The sequence below is a fragment of the Heterocephalus glaber genome, unplaced genomic scaffold (genome assembly GCF_053883595.1).
Source record: "Heterocephalus glaber isolate CG9 unplaced genomic scaffold, H.glaber_assembly_v1.0 deba00000122, whole genome shotgun sequence".
NCBI classification, from domain to species: Eukaryota; Metazoa; Chordata; class Mammalia; order Rodentia; family Bathyergidae; genus Heterocephalus; species Heterocephalus glaber.
In genome coordinates, this window is record NW_028258138.1 from 85,092,094 (window position 1) to 85,108,874 (window position 16,781).

The 16,781-nt window shown below is 43.7% G+C and overlaps 1 protein-coding gene across 7 annotated transcripts in view; it reads left to right on the forward strand.

Moving 5' to 3' along the window:
- Nucleotides 1-1,923: 1,923 nt before the first annotated feature.
- The window catches only part of Secisbp2l (SECIS binding protein 2 like), a 45,887-nt gene continuing 31,029 nt past the window's right edge, over nt 1,924-16,781 (forward strand). For 2 of the 7 annotated variants that reach the window (XM_087181008.1, XM_004835439.4), the window contains exons 1-4: nt 1,924-2,195; nt 10,620-10,798; nt 12,870-13,194; nt 14,882-15,017. In XM_087181008.1, coding sequence (XP_087037134.1) covers nt 10,683-10,798; nt 12,870-13,194; nt 14,882-15,017 — 577 coding nt within the window. In that variant the 5' untranslated portion in view covers nt 1,924-2,195; nt 10,620-10,682. The other 5 variants (XM_087180995.1, XM_087180999.1, XM_087181004.1 and 2 more) reach the window with 4 other exon arrangements.

Sequence of the window (16,781 nt, forward strand, 5' to 3'; positions counted from 1 at the left end):
TTGTGTTACATTAGTGCACATTTGTTAAAACTGGAGTTGGCTATAGTTTTTTACTCCTTTGATGGAAAATTTACACGTGATGACATGTACAGTGTCATGTGTGAGTCTTAAGACACATTTGTCAAGTTTCAACAAGATCACAAATCTGCCTTCTTTCAGCGTCGTGGGCAACCTTGCCTTCTACTTCACTGAGGACACAGAGCCGCTAGACAGGCTTCCCTTCAGCTCCACGCACCACACTGCAAGGGCACTGCAGCCCTAGCTGCCTTTTCTTCCTTCCTCCCGGTGACACTGGACAATATGTCCCTACTTCCGCGGGAGGCCAATTCCATTTCTTGCCCTGGCTTGTGTATCTCATCCTCTCCAAACTTCTCAGAGGCCTTGCTCTATGGCACCCTAACATGTGACATACATGACACTTCTTCTCTCTCCTCCTCCTCCTCCCTCTCTTCCCCTTCCATCTCTTCCCCTCCTACCTCCTCCTCCTTCATTTTTGCAGTACTGGGGATTGAACCCAGGGCTTTTATACTGAGCTACACCCCAGTCCTCTTTTTATTTTTTATTTTGAGACAGGATCTCGATAAGTGGCTCAATTTCTCAGGCTGGGCTCAAATTTGGGATCCTCCTGCCTCAGCCTCTCAGAGTGCTTCACTTACAGGCACACATCACCATGCCCAGCTCATTTCTTCTTGTTGAAACAGCTTTCCTGGGGCTTCTCCTCCACCCATCATGACTCCTATTGCAGGCCTCTGCTTAGATGCTGTGTCTTTAGCTATGCCCTCTCCGACCACCCCTCCTCTTCCCTGTTGAACTTTCTTCTTCACACCCATTCCCCTGTAATTGCCAGCTGTGTGTGTCTTGCCTACAAGACAAACATGGCCTTTGCCCTCCCAGGGACTCATTAACTGCTGTGCTTCCAGCACTTAGCATAGTTGCTGCCACATGAATATATTAAATGTTTGTTGCTGAATGAAATCATTAATTTAAATTCACTTACATCATCTGTAAAATGTATTGTAATGTCTTCGTTTCCTTCATAGATTTAGCCCTTGCCATTCTCTTTAGGATAACATTAAACAAGAAGGACATTGTGACAGTTTTGTTCCTATAATTTTATAACATCTTATATATCTGTTGTTATAATTTAAACAAGTCTTGCATGTAGAAAGGTCTCAGTGAGAACAGTTTTAGTATAAAAATCCTGCAGTGTGGAAAGCTCCTTGGAGATTCTATATTTAAATTTCCTCAGATGGTTCTTCAGAAGAAGAAAAAATCCAAAGTACTGGACTACTTTTATGTCTGCTTTATTATGTTTTCACTCAGATTGGGCCTCTCTTAAGGCTCGACACCACCGAATTCAGGTTCATTTTATCTTTCCATTGCGAAGGAAGATATCTATTAGTTTTCCTAACTAAACTTTATAAATAGCTTAGTTTTTCTGGGCAACTCTAAATGCCTGAGTAGGCACATGTAAGTAGGCTCTAAGGACCTACCATGGCGGTAATTGCACACCTTTGGAACATTTATACATATACACGTGCAGAAAGGTAGGTAGGTACTGTAGATAAAGAGAGAGTTAATTCTTCTCCCTTTTTCTAAAATCAAGGAAGCAGAAAAATGAACAAAATCATTAAGCAAGATCTCTATGCACAAGTATAAACGTTTCTCTTTACAGACTGTTCCCCAGCCTTGGGCTACGTTTTGTTGACACAGTAGAGGTCCTCCCAGCAGGCTGCGGGACAGTGCCCATACGAGCGCAGCTGGAATGTCACAGACCAGCCTCATCTTGAAGTCATACTCTGATAAACCCAGATGAACAACCAACTGTACAGGCGATTCTAGTCTTTAGTGGCATGACCTGAACATGACAAAGCAGATTTCTGAAAATTCTCTTCAGCCAGCTCAACCCTGTTTCTTCACTCAAGTACAATTTAGCTCACTCGGGGTATATTTCTTCCTCCTCCTGGGGAAAGAACTCACTCTCTCTCAGAGGGAAGTGTCCATTTTCTGGGCAGGCAGTGCTTTCCTTTCCGGGAGCTAACGATCTGGACGTTGAAAGGAAGAACGAAAGCAGCCTACAGAACGCGCACTTAGCTTGTGGGTAGTGTTAGAAGACTCTGGGGACAGTGGGGATTCTGGGATGACCAAAAGCAGCCTGCGAGGAAGCCTGCCGGTGACCTGGGACGGGCACTGAGGTACCTATTCAGTTCACGTTTGAGCAGCTTGCTACCTGGGCTTCTTCTCGAGGGCTGCTCGGTGTGTGCATCCTATTTATGCCTTTTTCTAGGGCGAGATTCCATTATTTTCATGTCTTCGTAGTCAGGACTTCCTCTGTCTGGGTAACCCAGGAAGGATCATGTGGAAGTGGGAGCTAAAAGTTCTTCTAGGTTTAGGAGGCTTAAGAGGTCTCTGGAGCCCCGGAACACAGGGGTCCGGGTGTCCCTAGATCCCGAGTGCCCCCACATCCCTCGGGGGGGGGGTCACTGTCGGGAGGGGGGGGGACGAGAGGTTGGCCGCACCCAGTCCAGGCATCTGCAGTCCGGCCTCAGCCAGTCGCCTTCCCGCTCCCCTCCCCTCCCCTCCCCGATCTCCCCCCTCCTCTCCCCTCCCCGATCTCCCTCCCCATCCTTCCCCCACTCTCCCCCACACCCTCGCCCGCCTCCGCGGCTCCACGCGCCTCCATTTCCGCCTGCGCGCCGCACTTTTCGGTCGCGCTCGGCTTCCGTCCCAGATGATCCCTCCCCGGGGCCGCCGCCTTCCCCACCTCCCCGGCCTGGGGCCGCCTCCTCGGCCAGTGGCGTAGCCGCCTCGGCGTCGCGGCCCCGGGTAGCGGCGGAGTCCGGAGCTCAGCCGGACCGAGCGGAGGGCCATGGAGAAAGCGGCCCGGGGCGCCCTCCACAGCGACTAGAGCAGGCCCGCCGCGGCCGCCGGCGCCATGGACCGAGCCCCCGCCGACCAGGTACGCGGCCCGTGGGGTCCCCGGCCTGCGCCCGCCGCACTGTGCGGCTGTTGCCGGGCGGAGTCCCAGCCCCGGCCCCTGGTGGGGCAGGAGGGTGCGGTCTCGGGCTCGGCCCGGCCTGGGACCGACCTCGCCTCGGCTGGAGAACGGGCCGGGGGCTCCCAAGTTGTGCCAGCAGGGGAGGACCGCGGCTTCCAGCGCCCTCAGCTCGGGAGCGCGTTGGCGAGGGGCGTCTGCAGGCGCCTCAGCCCGCAGGCGGCCCGAGGTGCAGCGGGTCGAGCCCTTCGGCTCTGGGTTCCGGGGATCAGAGTCCTGTTTTTGCAGTGGCCCGGGAAGGTGTCCGTTTGAGACGCGATCGCTACAGTTGCCCTTTGCCCTCATGTTTTTCAGAAATTATAATTAATTTTTTAACCGAGCGTGTATATTAAGGGTGCCTACAGGAGCACGAGTTCATTTCTGAGCCCGTTTTCTTAGTCTCAGTAGTCCCTTCTATCAGTGTTTTGTTTTGAATTGCATCAGATTCTTGATTATCCATGCCAGTAGGTGCTGGAAGGCAGGGATAGTGACAATAGGAGTAGCAATCTAAAATAGTCCCACCCCCTTTAGGTCACCGCCGAACGACTTAATTTGATGAAGTTTATTCCCTGGCCATCCCCCTCTTCCAAGATCTTGCCCAGGGACGAATTAGGAAAATACATGAAAGAAGAGGCTAATGGCTTGTCTGTTAATTTTACAGATGGATAATTACTACCTGAATAAAGTGGACAAGCGTTCCCAAATTCCTGTGTATGTCTGTACTAAATTGATTTTGAAGTTGGACTTTTAGCAGGCAAAGCACAGCTTCCTAGTTGTATGTTTTTATGGTTTTTATTTTAAAAACGAGGAAGTTGTATTTGAAAACACAAATGAGTTTTATAAAACATGAATTACCAAAGTAAAATTGATACGGGGCTTCTTGTCAAAGATCTTCCTGTGACCACAAGTATTTTATATGCAAGCTATGTCCGATTTAATTTTTAAAAAATGTTTTGATGTTATCAAAAATACCTGAGTCCAGAGCTTGACTTATGAACAGGAAATTTCCTTGTACCATTTCCTTGTATGTGTGTCACTAAAGAACGTGTCGAACATGTTGGCCCTTCACCCAGATGCCAGAACTGTAACCAGTAAGGTCACCATGTACCACTTAGGGTTCCTTTCATCCTGGAGGAAATGTAATTAACTGTTTAGATGGTAACTCTTAGCACACTGTTTGTGATTATCTTAACAGCAGGCGCTGTGGGCAGAGTATTTGGAGGGGCTTGCCTCTTTCATCCCGTACCCTTCCAGAGTTTACAACCTTTTGAAACCTTATAGAAATTTAGAACTAGAAAGTCATAGAAACAGTTTTCTTTGGAAAGGTTTTCCTCCAATACCTCAGCTTGATCCTAAATGGGAGAAGAATATGAAATCCCCCCCTTTCCCTGTACTCAAAAAACAGGTCCAGAAAAGGGATGTGATTTTATCTAATAATTCCTTGGGCAGTTAATTTGGGGAGTCTAGGGCTGACCTGGAAGAAGTGCACTTTGTTTATATATGTGCTTTTCTGGAGTAAGACTCCATTATTTTCAGCATACTCTCAAAGGGGTCGCCCATTACTGAAAAAGGGCTAAGGACCATTAACATAATGACATAGATAAGGGAGGGCCTGAGCTTTTCCAACTTTATAATTTCAATCTGTAATTTTTTTTTAGGTTACTTGGAGTATACTTTTATTTTCCTACTAAAATGAATTTAGATAGGTAAAAGTCATTAAAAAGTATATGTGTATGTGCAGAATTACTTTTTTTTTCACAAAAGGCTTTGTTTCTTCCTTTTAAACCAATTTTGCCTTATATTCAGATATTCTGGAAATGCCAACAGCATTAGAACTTCATTCTAGCCTGCTGTGGTGGTGCATGCCTGTCATTCCAGCACTCGGGAGGCAGAGGCAGGAGGATTGCCTCAAGTTCGAGGCCAGCCTAGGCTACATAGTGAATTCAAGGTCAGCCTGAAGTACATAGCTGAGACCCTGTCTCAAGAAAAACCAAAAGAAAAAAAAAAACAAACTCCACTCTAATATTATAGTTGTTAGCAATACATAGAAGTTTATTTTAAAAAATAGAATTAATACAGACTCTCTTCATTTTAACCAAATTAAATCTTCAGAGTACTGCATAAATATAAGTTTTATAAAAAACATTTGTGTTTGAAGGGCGTTGATGTTACTGTTCTTGCAGATTATATTTTTATATAAAGTCTTCTATGTAAAGATAAATTCTGTATGTGTTGGTCATAATTATAAAAAGTCAGTCACTGAGAGTGCATGTTAGATGGACAGTCTCACTTGCAGTAGTGACAGTTTGAATGGTACAACCAGAAGAGTCTCAGGAGAGTGTGCTCTTTTAGCAAGACCGCATTAAATCAGAACAGGTAGATTAATTTTAGCTGCTAGAGTTAGGTGCTCTAAGAACAGATATTACATGTTATGCATTTTTTTTTCTTGAAAAGCTATGTGAAGGGAAGTGAAGAATAAATCATGGAGTTCATTTTGTTTATAAAAGCTTAGTGCCTCTATTTTAGGAAATACAGGACAGTGTTTTGACATTTTAAAAAAAATAAACAGTGGGCTTATAAGTGACTGAACACTTGAGATTCACAGACTCTTATTGTCACAAATATAAATGTTGGTTTAATTTTTAGTTTATTAAAATTAGATAATTCTTTTAAAAGAATTTACAGAATTACTGGTTATTAACATCTTTTTTTTTGGTACTGAGGATCGAATTCTTAGGAAAACAAATATAAAAAATATGTGTGGGGGCCAGGGATTTAGCTCAGCAGCACCGCACCTGCCTTGCAAGCGCAAGGTCCTGAGTTTGATCCCCGGTACCAAAAAAAAAAAACCAAACAAAAAAAGTGATTTCATGCAATATTCACCAGTAAGAATGCAAAGTTACTTGGCTTATAACTTTTTTTTTAATAACTCTTTCCTTTAAATCATTTATAGACCTAAACTAATATGAGCGCTCCAGGCTAAGTGTATGTCAGTCCTCTGTATCAAAGGGTTCTGGCTCCCTGGATTCAGCCAACTGTAAATTGAAGATATTGGGGCGGGGGAATTGTGTCAGTACTGAGCACGGGCAGCCCCCCCCCCCCCCATTATTCCCTAAACAGTACAGTGCAGCAACTATTTACATAGCATTTGCATTGTGCTAGGGACTAGAAGTCGCCTAGGGAGGCTAGGGAGGATTTAAAGAACACAGGAGGGTGTGGTGGTGGGTTATATGCTAATCTGTGGTATGTCACATAAGTGACCCGAGTGGGCATGGATTTTAGTGTGTGGTGTGGGGCCCAGAGCCAACCCCACTAGACACGGAGGGACAGCCGTCTAAATAAGCTACTGTAAAACGCTTACTATTCAGTAATATGACCACTGGAGTCAGCCTTTGCATTTCCTATCTTACCAGATTCCTCAGGACCTTGCACTTGCCAGGCAGGTGCGGTGCCACTGAGCTACATCCTCGGCCCCACATTTTTAAAGTAGTACTTTAACAAAAGGTGTTTGTAAAATAATATTTTTACAATCAGAAAGTATATACATTTTAGAGAAAATACCATTTAAAACAACATTTTCAAGCCTTTGGATCAAAGAGAAAATTGAAAAATAGACTGAGAGGTCACTGACAAGTAGCAGTACCATGGCCAGTTCGAAAACCTGAGACGCGCGGCCCAGGAGCGCGGCCCAGGCTGTTCTCCGAGGCAGATGTGCGGTCACCTACATCAGTTAATGCACAGCGTGGAAAGGGAGATAAAAGCACCCTCTCAGGGCAGGAAGCTAGGGGTGACCTCTCCCAGCGAGAGAAGTGAAAAGTGTAAGAACAGGGATTAACAAAGTAGATAACTAAGAACACGTGGGCCCTTGGGCGCATGTGCAGTGGCGGAGCAGGTGGGCAGGGTCTTTCCGGAGGCCTTGGAGAGTTTGCTTTCCTGCAGTTTGTTTAGCAAGGGGCGATTCGCAGTCGGAAAACCAGACAGCCCGCGGGCGTCTGAGAAGCATGGATCCGCTTCAGTGCTCTGTCTGCCGGGCGGGAGAGCGCGGGCGGGAGAGGGGAGAGCGCAGGCGGGAGAGCGCGGGGTGGGGTGGGAGGGCGTCTCTTGATGTTCTCCCTCAGGCCTGGTTTGAGTGGGCGTCATTTTTGCGCTGTTTAATCTGGGGCATCATTTGCATTCTGTGGAGGTTCAGGCTCCGGAGGTTGTGCTTGGGAGGGTTGGCGGCCGACCCTTGTGCCTTTCCTCCACCACCTGCCGCAGTGCTATGGGCCGTGCTTTTCAGTTCTGCCGGCTGTTACTGTTGTCTTGTGTTTATCCAGCAGACTCTCTTTCACCTCTCTCCTGGGGGTAACGGCCCTTTTAATTTTTTTATTTCGGGACAGGGTCTCACTGAGTTGCCAGGTGCAGGGCCCCTCCTTCCTCAGCCTCCCGTGCAGAGCGTGTGTGGGGTTTACTGTCATGTCCCCTTGCACCTGACTCATAAATGTTTTCAAGCAAGGTTTTTGTAATTTGTGTTGATAAATTCTTAAGTTTTCTAAATTCACATTAAAGATTTCTTGTTGATATTTGCTTTAATGTATATACAGTTTAAAAAGCAAAAAGCCTTACGAAGTCTTTCAAAGACAGTTTACTGGGATTTATGAGTTTTCATAAATTTGGAAAAATTCAAAGGATCTGAAAGACCATTTTACCATGTAGGTGGTTGAGTTTCTTCAAGCAGAATAGTGCAGAATTACGAGACTGTGTGCAGTGGTGCCTGGAGCCGCTCCATGTTTCTGTTTTCTCCAAGGAGTGACTCCTGCGGTAAAGTCTCCGACCCCCTTCCCATAAGCCTCGGCAGGAGAGGTTGCTGCTGTGCAGCGCGACTGGTCTGGTTGTCACGCAGGATCTTTTTCTTTGGTTTTTATTTTCTATCCTCATATTAAAGTGTTGCCAGCATCTGTAACTTATCTGATATATTTTCTATGTAAGTTTTTTTTTTTTAATGTGGAATGTGAGAATCGTTTTCCATCTTGCCTTTGCTTTTTGGGCCGGAGGGCAGAGGGTAGGGCATTTGGATAAACAATAGATACTGAAGACCTCCACGGTCACAATAAGTGACTCTTGGACCCAGGGATTGGAGCAGAGGTTGTAACTGTGGAGAAAGTTGTCGCCCTCCCTGCTGGTGACAGCTGTGTGTGACAGCCCCTCTTCCTCTCTCCCTTTCTAGAAACAAAGGATCGTCTCAGTGTTTGTGAGTTGTATTGTTGAACTTTCATATCTGCAGTGCACTGAAGATAGAAACCAATTCAGACCTTGATATTTAAAGATACATACTGTGTCTGTGTACTGGCATCAGTTGTAAATTAGGTATGATACTTATTGAACAGTGGGTTGCCTAAATCCATAAACTTTTTTTATAAATGCAAATGAAACTGGGTATACAAGTTCGTTGTAGTCTTTGACCTGAATGAGAATTTGAATATGCTGTTACCAAAATAATTGATTCCTTGATTCCAGGGTTGAGGAGTACTCTAAAAGTATTATTTTTAAGTTACATATTTTATTTTATTTTGTATAAAATTACTTATATTAGAATGACTATTTTTCATTTTAGACTATTTGATGTGCTCACATTCTGTGCTTTTTTTAAAAAAAAACTAATATATATTGTCTAGATTTATGAAACTTTTCAGAATTCTTATATGTCCAAAAGAACTTTTTTATTTTTAAAACAAATCCTAAAAACTTTGTTTTTATTGCAGTTAAAGTGTCATTTGTTTCCCCTCTTCTCATGCACTTACGTGAACCTCATTAAGCAAGTTTCCATTGTGATTATTGTTGAAAGCCAGCTTTTCCCTAATAGGTGAAGCCCTCATTAGTTTGATGACTTATACTCTATATAGTGCTCTAATGAAAAGTTCGAGTTCTGATGAATATCACAGAATTGCTAACTTACATTATTAGCATTTAAGTTGTTCTTGCCTAATATTAAAAATCAGGAAACTGGCCGGGGATTCAGCTCACTGGTTTTGGCACCTGCCTTGCAAGCGCAAGGTCCCAACTTCGATCCCTGATACCAAAAAAAAAAAAAAAAAAAATCAAGAAACTAACTTCAGTTTACAAATATTTGTGCTATTACTTAAAGATTTCTGATTTAATGGTACAAACATAGATTTCAATATTAACACTTAACCAACATTAAGTCAGATAAGGGGAAAGGATATTGAAATAGAATTGTTCTATAGTTCAGACTTCACCACCTCCCTTCAATTTTTGTAAGTGTTTCTGAATATTTCCAGTAGACTGTTTTGAGATAACTTTATTTCCTGAAAAAGACCATATATTAAACATGTCGAGTCTTGTCTTTTTATTTACTTGTTTCCAGCTACTTTTGTGAGAAACCAGAACTATGTAGAAGGTGGTGCATTTTGATAAACAATAGATACTGTAGACCTCAAAGTCACAGTAAGTGACTTTTGAAACTATACAGTGTTGTAACTACAGGAGCTCTAGTAGATATTACCCTAGTGAGTTCACTGGGGGAAAGTTCTGGTTGGGACATTGCTTTTAAGATGATTGTCTTGAGTGGTTAGGACATTGGCTTGTATTGCACCAACTTGTTTTATAAAATGTGTTCAATATCTTTCTAGGTTATAATATTCATGTAGTTTGCAGAATATATGTACAGTGTTTTATAATGTAAAATTCTGAATTTTTAAATATAGGAAACTATGTAAAAACCAATGTATAGCTTAGTAAATCTTATAAAATGAGCACCTTGTTAGTCTTATCCCGTTTAAGACATAGGTCTTTGCCTGGTACCCCAGAAGCTGTCAATTGACTCTTCCAGTTTAGTTCCCTCTTCCTGAGGAATTCCTGTCCTGTAGTTTTGGATCTTTGTAGTTTTGTCACCCATCTGTGGATCGCCCAGTACTGTAATTTTTATGGCTTACATCTATAAATTTATTATAAGAAAAGATACAAGGAAATGAAGATGGATTACTTTAGTTTGCTCAGATGTCTACTGGGAAACTGAAGCAGCTATTCTTGTTTTTTCTGTAACTGGGAACCAGAATTTTTTCCCCATATGTTAAGAATTTTTTGATTCATCTCAGACATTTTCCTTTGTTTTAACCTGATGAAACTAATCATAATTTCCTGAAATGGTCAGAAATAGACTGTCTATTTGGACTATTCAAACAAATACAATTATTCTTCACAACTCTATTTAATGATGTTTTCCTCTAACAAAATTAGTTAAAAACAGACTGTTTTGTATGAAGAGTTATGTTTCTTAACTATCAGCTTTATTTTTAGACACTGAGATGAGACTTCCTTGTACTCTGATTGCTTTAGCAGCTTTGGTTATATAAGAGAGATTACTTGATTGAAATGTAATCATCTTTGGTAAGTTTTCCTCCCGTTTTATTGGTGGATTTGTCACATGACTTTATCGTTATTCAGCTGTATTAAATTGGTGCTGCTGCTCCATTTGGGGGTTTTGCGATACGGAGAGGAGACTCAGAGTGAGTGTAGCCTGCAGTCCCATTGCCTTTGTGCCGGGGTGTTGCTCACCTGTCCTTGGTGCCTTTTGCCCTCCCTGAAGAATGTCAAGCTCTCTGCGGAGGTGGAGCCATTCGTGCCTCAGAAGAAGACCCCGGACCCGTTCATGGTACCCATGGCTCTCCCCAGCGACAGCGGAAGCGTTTCTGGTGTGGAACCAACTCCGATTCCCAGCTACCTGATTACTTGTTACCCATTCGTTCAGGAAAACCAGTCCAATAGGTAATTTCTTCATCATTTGCTTTATTGTGTTATGTGTGTGGGGCACCGTACAGCTTGGCAAAGCACACTTATAAACACTCATCTCTTCTGTGTATTTCTTAAGAGAAGTAAGTAAAACAATAGTATAGAAACTTGAACGTTTTCTTTTTTTTGAAACAGGGTCTCACTATGTAGTTCAGGCTGGCCTTGAACTCACTATGGAGCCCAGGCTGGCCTTGAATTTGTAGTGATTCTCCTGTTTCAGCCTCTTGAGTGCTGGGATCACAGGTGTGCACCACGTCACCCGCTAAACTTGAACATTTTTTTCATTTATTTATTTATTTATTATTGGGGATTGAACTCAGGACCCTGTGCTTGCAAGGCAGGTGCGGTGCCACTGAGCTAAATCCTCGGCCCTAAATATGAACATTTTAAACATGGATTACTTTCTTATTCTTTCTAAAGGAAATAGGGTTTTTTGGGTATGTCCCTTTTATTAAAAGTTGTTGAAATTTATTTGAAATAAATAGACCCATGGGGAGAAATGAAATAATCAGAAACCCTGTTTTGAGACTAGACAGCTAACCTCACAGTGGCCATGACAGTGTGTGATGTAAGGAAGCTTGAGGGTCGCCTTTCATGTTGGGGAGTCCATGGTTATTTGGCGCGTGTGCGTATGCCCAGACGCTGATCTTAGGCTGTGCTGTGGTCTCTGGTGGCTCTGGGTTGGCGCAGTGTCTCCATTCCCAAGTGTGACTCCTCCCCTTCTGGGATGGGGCTACTGGCCCATTGCCGGTGTGGTTCACTTTATTGGTGTGTAGAGGTATTTACACCTTTTCAAAGTGATGCCGCACACAAGACTTGTATCTGCGCAGCACCTTGGCACTTGGATAAGGCAGCTGCTGTCTCTGGGCTCTGCCCAGCTGTCCCGGAGGGTGGAAGCAAGTGGTGTTTCCACACCGCTGTAACTCACTCTGGCCTAGTAATGTGCCATTGCCATTGGACATCCTTTGGGATATTCTGGATGTTCGCCTAAGAGGCCTCTAGACCACCTTTTCAGATGTAAATGTCCAAGGTAATGTCCTGAGATTTTTTTTAAGTGGTATTGGAGATTGAGCCCAGGGCTTCTGCACTGAGCTGCATCTCGGGATTCTTAGTCTCTCGAAGGTGGTACAAACAGTAGAAACTAAGGGATCCTTCCAGTGGAAGTTAGCATTATATTTAAACTCTGCAACCTGTTGGGGAATGTTCGGGTGATTTGTAAACTAAATTTAGTAATACTGCTTTTCTGTTGGACTAAAGGACAAAATGACCAAGTATGCAGTATGATAAATTTGTTTCCTTGCCATATCAGATCATCTCTGAGAATGCATGAGCAAGCCAGCCAGCAGATTGCTTTTAATACCTTCAGAATTAATGGTAGTGAGCATTTTTCCTTTTGGCTTTGTCATGGCCTCAACCCCTCACTTGCAGTCACCTTCTACCAGGGCTGGAAAGACAGGAAGTAGACCTGCTGGTGCCCTAGGACTCCTCTCTCCTTTTCCTTGCTTGGACCTGGAGCCTGGTGTGTTGCCAAGGAGCGAAGCCAGGTGAAGAGCTGGAGTTGGCCGTTTGTGTAGGGAGTGTAGGAGAGGAGTAGGAGGCTGGGACGAGGCGCAGAGTGAGGTGGGGGAGCTCACCCTGTGCAACGGTTGCCTTCCACCATGATCACCTGCCCTGTTCTTTGCAGAAGGCCGACTGCATGATTGGCTCTGGAGCCAGACTTAGGGCTGCCATTGTTCGTAGACCCAGCAACCAGGTGTCCTATAACTGTTAGGCAGAAATATCTTGAAGAGGTTGGGGGCAGGCTCACAGATCCCCCGGCAAACTACCGGGTTGGATTTCTTTCTGCTGCCATTTAGATTGTTATTACAGGTACATGATGGTCTCTAATTATAGCAGAGGAATTTATATGATGGTGGTAATTTTGTTTTCCTTATTGTTATGAAGCCACTGTTCTGTACTTTTTTCTTTTATTAAAAAGAGGAGATTGTGCTTTAGCATCATTTTTAGACTTGTGAGTAGATGTGTTCTCTCTGATTTGGTTTTGCAGACAGTTTCCTGTATACAGTAACGACATACGATGGCAGCAGCCCAGTCCCAGCCCTGCCGGGCCGTACCTTGCCTACCCCATCCTGTCTGCTCAGCCACCCGTCTCTGCCGAGTACACGTATTACCAGCTAATGCCCGCGCCCTGCGCCCAGGTGATGGGTTTCTACCACCCTTTCCCCGCACCCTACTCTGGCACTTTCCAGGCCGCGAGCTCCGTCAGTGCTGTGGCCGCAGAGTGCCCTGAGCGTCCGGGCCAGCTCGGCCAGGTTTTCCCCGTGTCCACGCACCGCAGCAGAAACAGCGGCAGAGGGCCACTTGTGCCGAAAGTGAGTGGCTGCTTTTGGTTGGCTTTTAAATTCGATGTTTCTGTTGCTAATACTTGCATAAGTTATTTTAATTTAATGATAAAAATTGTATGGTGACACCACATTAATAAGTGAAACCTGAAAAAAAAAAAATAAGTGAAACGTGTGCTGATGGTCCTGATGGCTCGTGCATGTCACGAGATTTTATTCTTCAGAAATCAGCAGGGAAAGAACACTTGTGTTGCATTAAATCCCTTCAACTTCATTGTTTGTACTCTGAATTTTTAGTGGGAACAGTGCTTTGGTCTATAAGAGGTGCTTTACTCTTAAAGGGTCTTACAGGGCTAAAAAAGAAAGATGTATGTGTGAAACCACTTTTATTTGGGACCAGCCATTTGACTAAATTAAAAATAAAAGGAAAAAGAAGACAGAAGGAAGTGAAGTGAAAAAGCCTTGAGATCACAGGAGAGCTCAAGCTCACCCTAGGCTGCTTTTCTGTTAGGCCTTCCCCCGAGGGTCAGTAAGAAGAGAAGCCAACCCTGGTCCGCATTTTGGAGTCCATGAAAGAAAGGCCCGTCCTCTGACTAGCCTGCAATGAGGGCTGGGTGCTTCCTCTAGGTGCCACTAGCCCAGCTTCCTCAGTGAAAAGTCTTTGCGACCTCCTGGAATCATTTCTACAAATTAAAAACAAGCAGCAGAAACTACTTTAAAAAGTTTTATCTTTGTTCATGGAAACACTTTGGGCCAAGGGAGACCCATTTTTGACTTCTGAGAATGAAAAGAAATAAATATTGAAACTAATATGATAGCGTGCAGTTTCCAGATGTGAAAAGGACAAGACTGCCAGGTGTAGTGGGAACGCCTGTGATCCCAGCACTTGGGAGGCTGAGGTGGGAGGATCGCCACAAGTTCGAGGCCTGCCTGGGCGACACAGTGAGTTCAAGGCCAGTCTGAACTACATAGGAAGACCCTGTCTCAAAAAAAAGAATGTATCCCCGCAGTTCAGTTTAGAAAATGAAAGAAGTTACATTTAGAATTCTGTTGTGTAAATTGCTATAAAGTGAATGCTCATACTTGAAAGAGCTTGGAAAGAGTTGGGGTGTTTGGGGGTGGTGCTGGGGGTTGAACCCAGGCCTTTGGGCTGAGCTCCCTCCCCAGACCCCTGAGATAAGATTTTCATAAATCGCTAATTTGCCCAGACTGGCCTTGAACTTGCAGTCCTGCTGCCTCAGGTGCCCAGAGTGCTAGATCACAGGCATGTGCTACCACGTCCAGCTTCAGATCAACTTTTTCCTTTGTGAACTTCAAAGCAAAAAGTTTTCTACACATTATTACTATCATGAAACTAAAATTTAGCTTTGGGATAAGTTACAACACTTTTTATTATAATTTTTAATAAAAATCATGCCCTTGTCATTTATTATTGACAGAAAATTTAAAAATGTACATAAAAATGAATTCATATTTCACTAATAGTAGTGTTGATGGTTACTTGAAAAATAGGGTGTAGGTATGTGCATGGTAGGTTATTTAGCCTGTTATGCATCACCAAAGATACTTTCACAAAACCCTAATGCAGTAACGCTGCCTCCCTGTGGGTGGAGAGCCATTCATTTGTTGCTTGCATTTAGATGTATTATGTTATGGATGTGTATTTTATAATCTTTAGTTCATTGAACATGTTCCCTTTTTTTTACACTTACATCAGCAACAGCTTTTACAACAGCACATAAAAAGCAAAAGGCCACTGGTGAAAAATGTAGCTACTCAGAAAGAAACTAATGCAGCAGGTCCTGATAATCGGTCCAAAATTGTGCTTCTGGTGGATGCGTCCCAGCAGACTGGTAAGGCAAGGGTTCTGCACATCACTGATGCTTATCTGTTTCCTGTATGCTCTTAGTAACTGTGGACAGATTCCTTTCCAGGATTCCGGACTTCCACCCTTCATTTGCCCTGCCACTTGGTGAAATTCTGTAGGAAGCATAAAACAATCCATGTCTTTAATGTTCTTCCAACTTGCTTGCTTTTTTTTGTACCCTTTTTTTTTTGGTACCGGGGATCGAACTTGAGTCCTTGCGCTTGCGCAGCAGGCAGGGAAACCACTGAGCTAAATCCCCAGCCCCTTTTGTACCCTTTTGAGCAGGGTTTGGGATTTTTTTTTTTCCCTTCATAGTAGTGGAGCAGGCCAGAAAGCAGAGATAGAATTGTGCAGATATTGTACAAATTTGAGGGTTCGTTTTGGTAAAAATAAAAATTGTACATGTTTTTATAACTAGATTAAAGCTCTCTAAAGCATTTTAACACCCTGTAACATCTTTATAGAAAGAGCTTAGTAAGTTTCCTATGCCACATTTATGCACAGAATTGAACCAAAGCTGTGATAATATTATCACTTCAGAAAAGTAAACATTTTAAAGTAAGATAATTATTTTAAAAATTTTAGGACTGTGTATAAGCATCAAATTTAAAAAGTTTTATTCTAACAGAAGATAAGAATTAAATCCTCATACTATCCCAGATCTCTGTATTTCTTTCGTGCAGTTCCAGTCTCTCATTTCCGTCTGTCGTCTGTGGAGTAGATGCTCGTCCCCACCCACCCACTGTCACCGGCCCCAGGAAAAGGTCCTTGTTAAGGGTCCAAGCTCAAGAGTTAGGTCTGCTCGGGAGTACAGGTGCTCTTTGTCTCCTCAGCCTCAACTCAAGTGGGGTCTGGGTGGAAACGAGTGAGACAGCCTGTAGGCTTTTTTGCTTGGGCGATGCCTTTTCTGCCGGCTCTCTGTGTGTATACCCTGTTACAGCCGCCCAGACCCCTGGGAGCAGAGAAGGGGCCGGGGTGCATCCTGATGACAGAGCAGTGGCTGTGGTCTGCCAGGTGTGGGGCAGTGCGTGTGACTGGTGGGAGCTTGGGCCGCTGCGGAGAAGTCACGGGCGGGTGGGTGTGTGGCTCCATGCAGCGCTCCCATGGGCTTGGTCCCGAGTCTGCAAAGTAGGGAAGGGAATCACCAGGTAACGAGTCCCCAGTTTTCTCTGTTGGTTATTTGTAGTCATGGTGACCCACTTGTACGGGCTGTCAACCCTGGGAAGGTGCTATTGTAAAGAGTCACCTTTACTGCTTTAGTTGGCTCATTAAGGCACCTAAAGACAAACTTCTGAAGCATAAGGAGTAGAGAGTGAAAAGAGGAAGGAGTGATTTGAGGAGAAGACCGCACATTCTATCAGCACTTTTATTCTTTAGTTTGCTTTTAGTTCAGGATTTATTAGAATCAATAAGAGGATTAAACATTGTAGTTTGATAATACTATTGTATGTCTATTTGTAATAGATTTTTACTTCTGAATGTAAGCTCGTATTAAGAGTTTAACAAATGGCTAGATATAAGGTAACATAGAAAAGTTCACTGCATTTCAATATGCCAGCAAAGCAAAATTTAAGAAGAGATTTCATTTACAAAGCAACTGAGTAGAGTTTCCTTGAATAAATCCTAGGGCCACGTGAAGCGCATATGCAGAAAATTTAAGACTTTATGATAGGACCTTAAGCAAACCCAAAATGCCAGGTTCCTCAGGTCGGCTTGATAAGGCAGTCTTCTGGTTAGTCTGCAGAGCTGA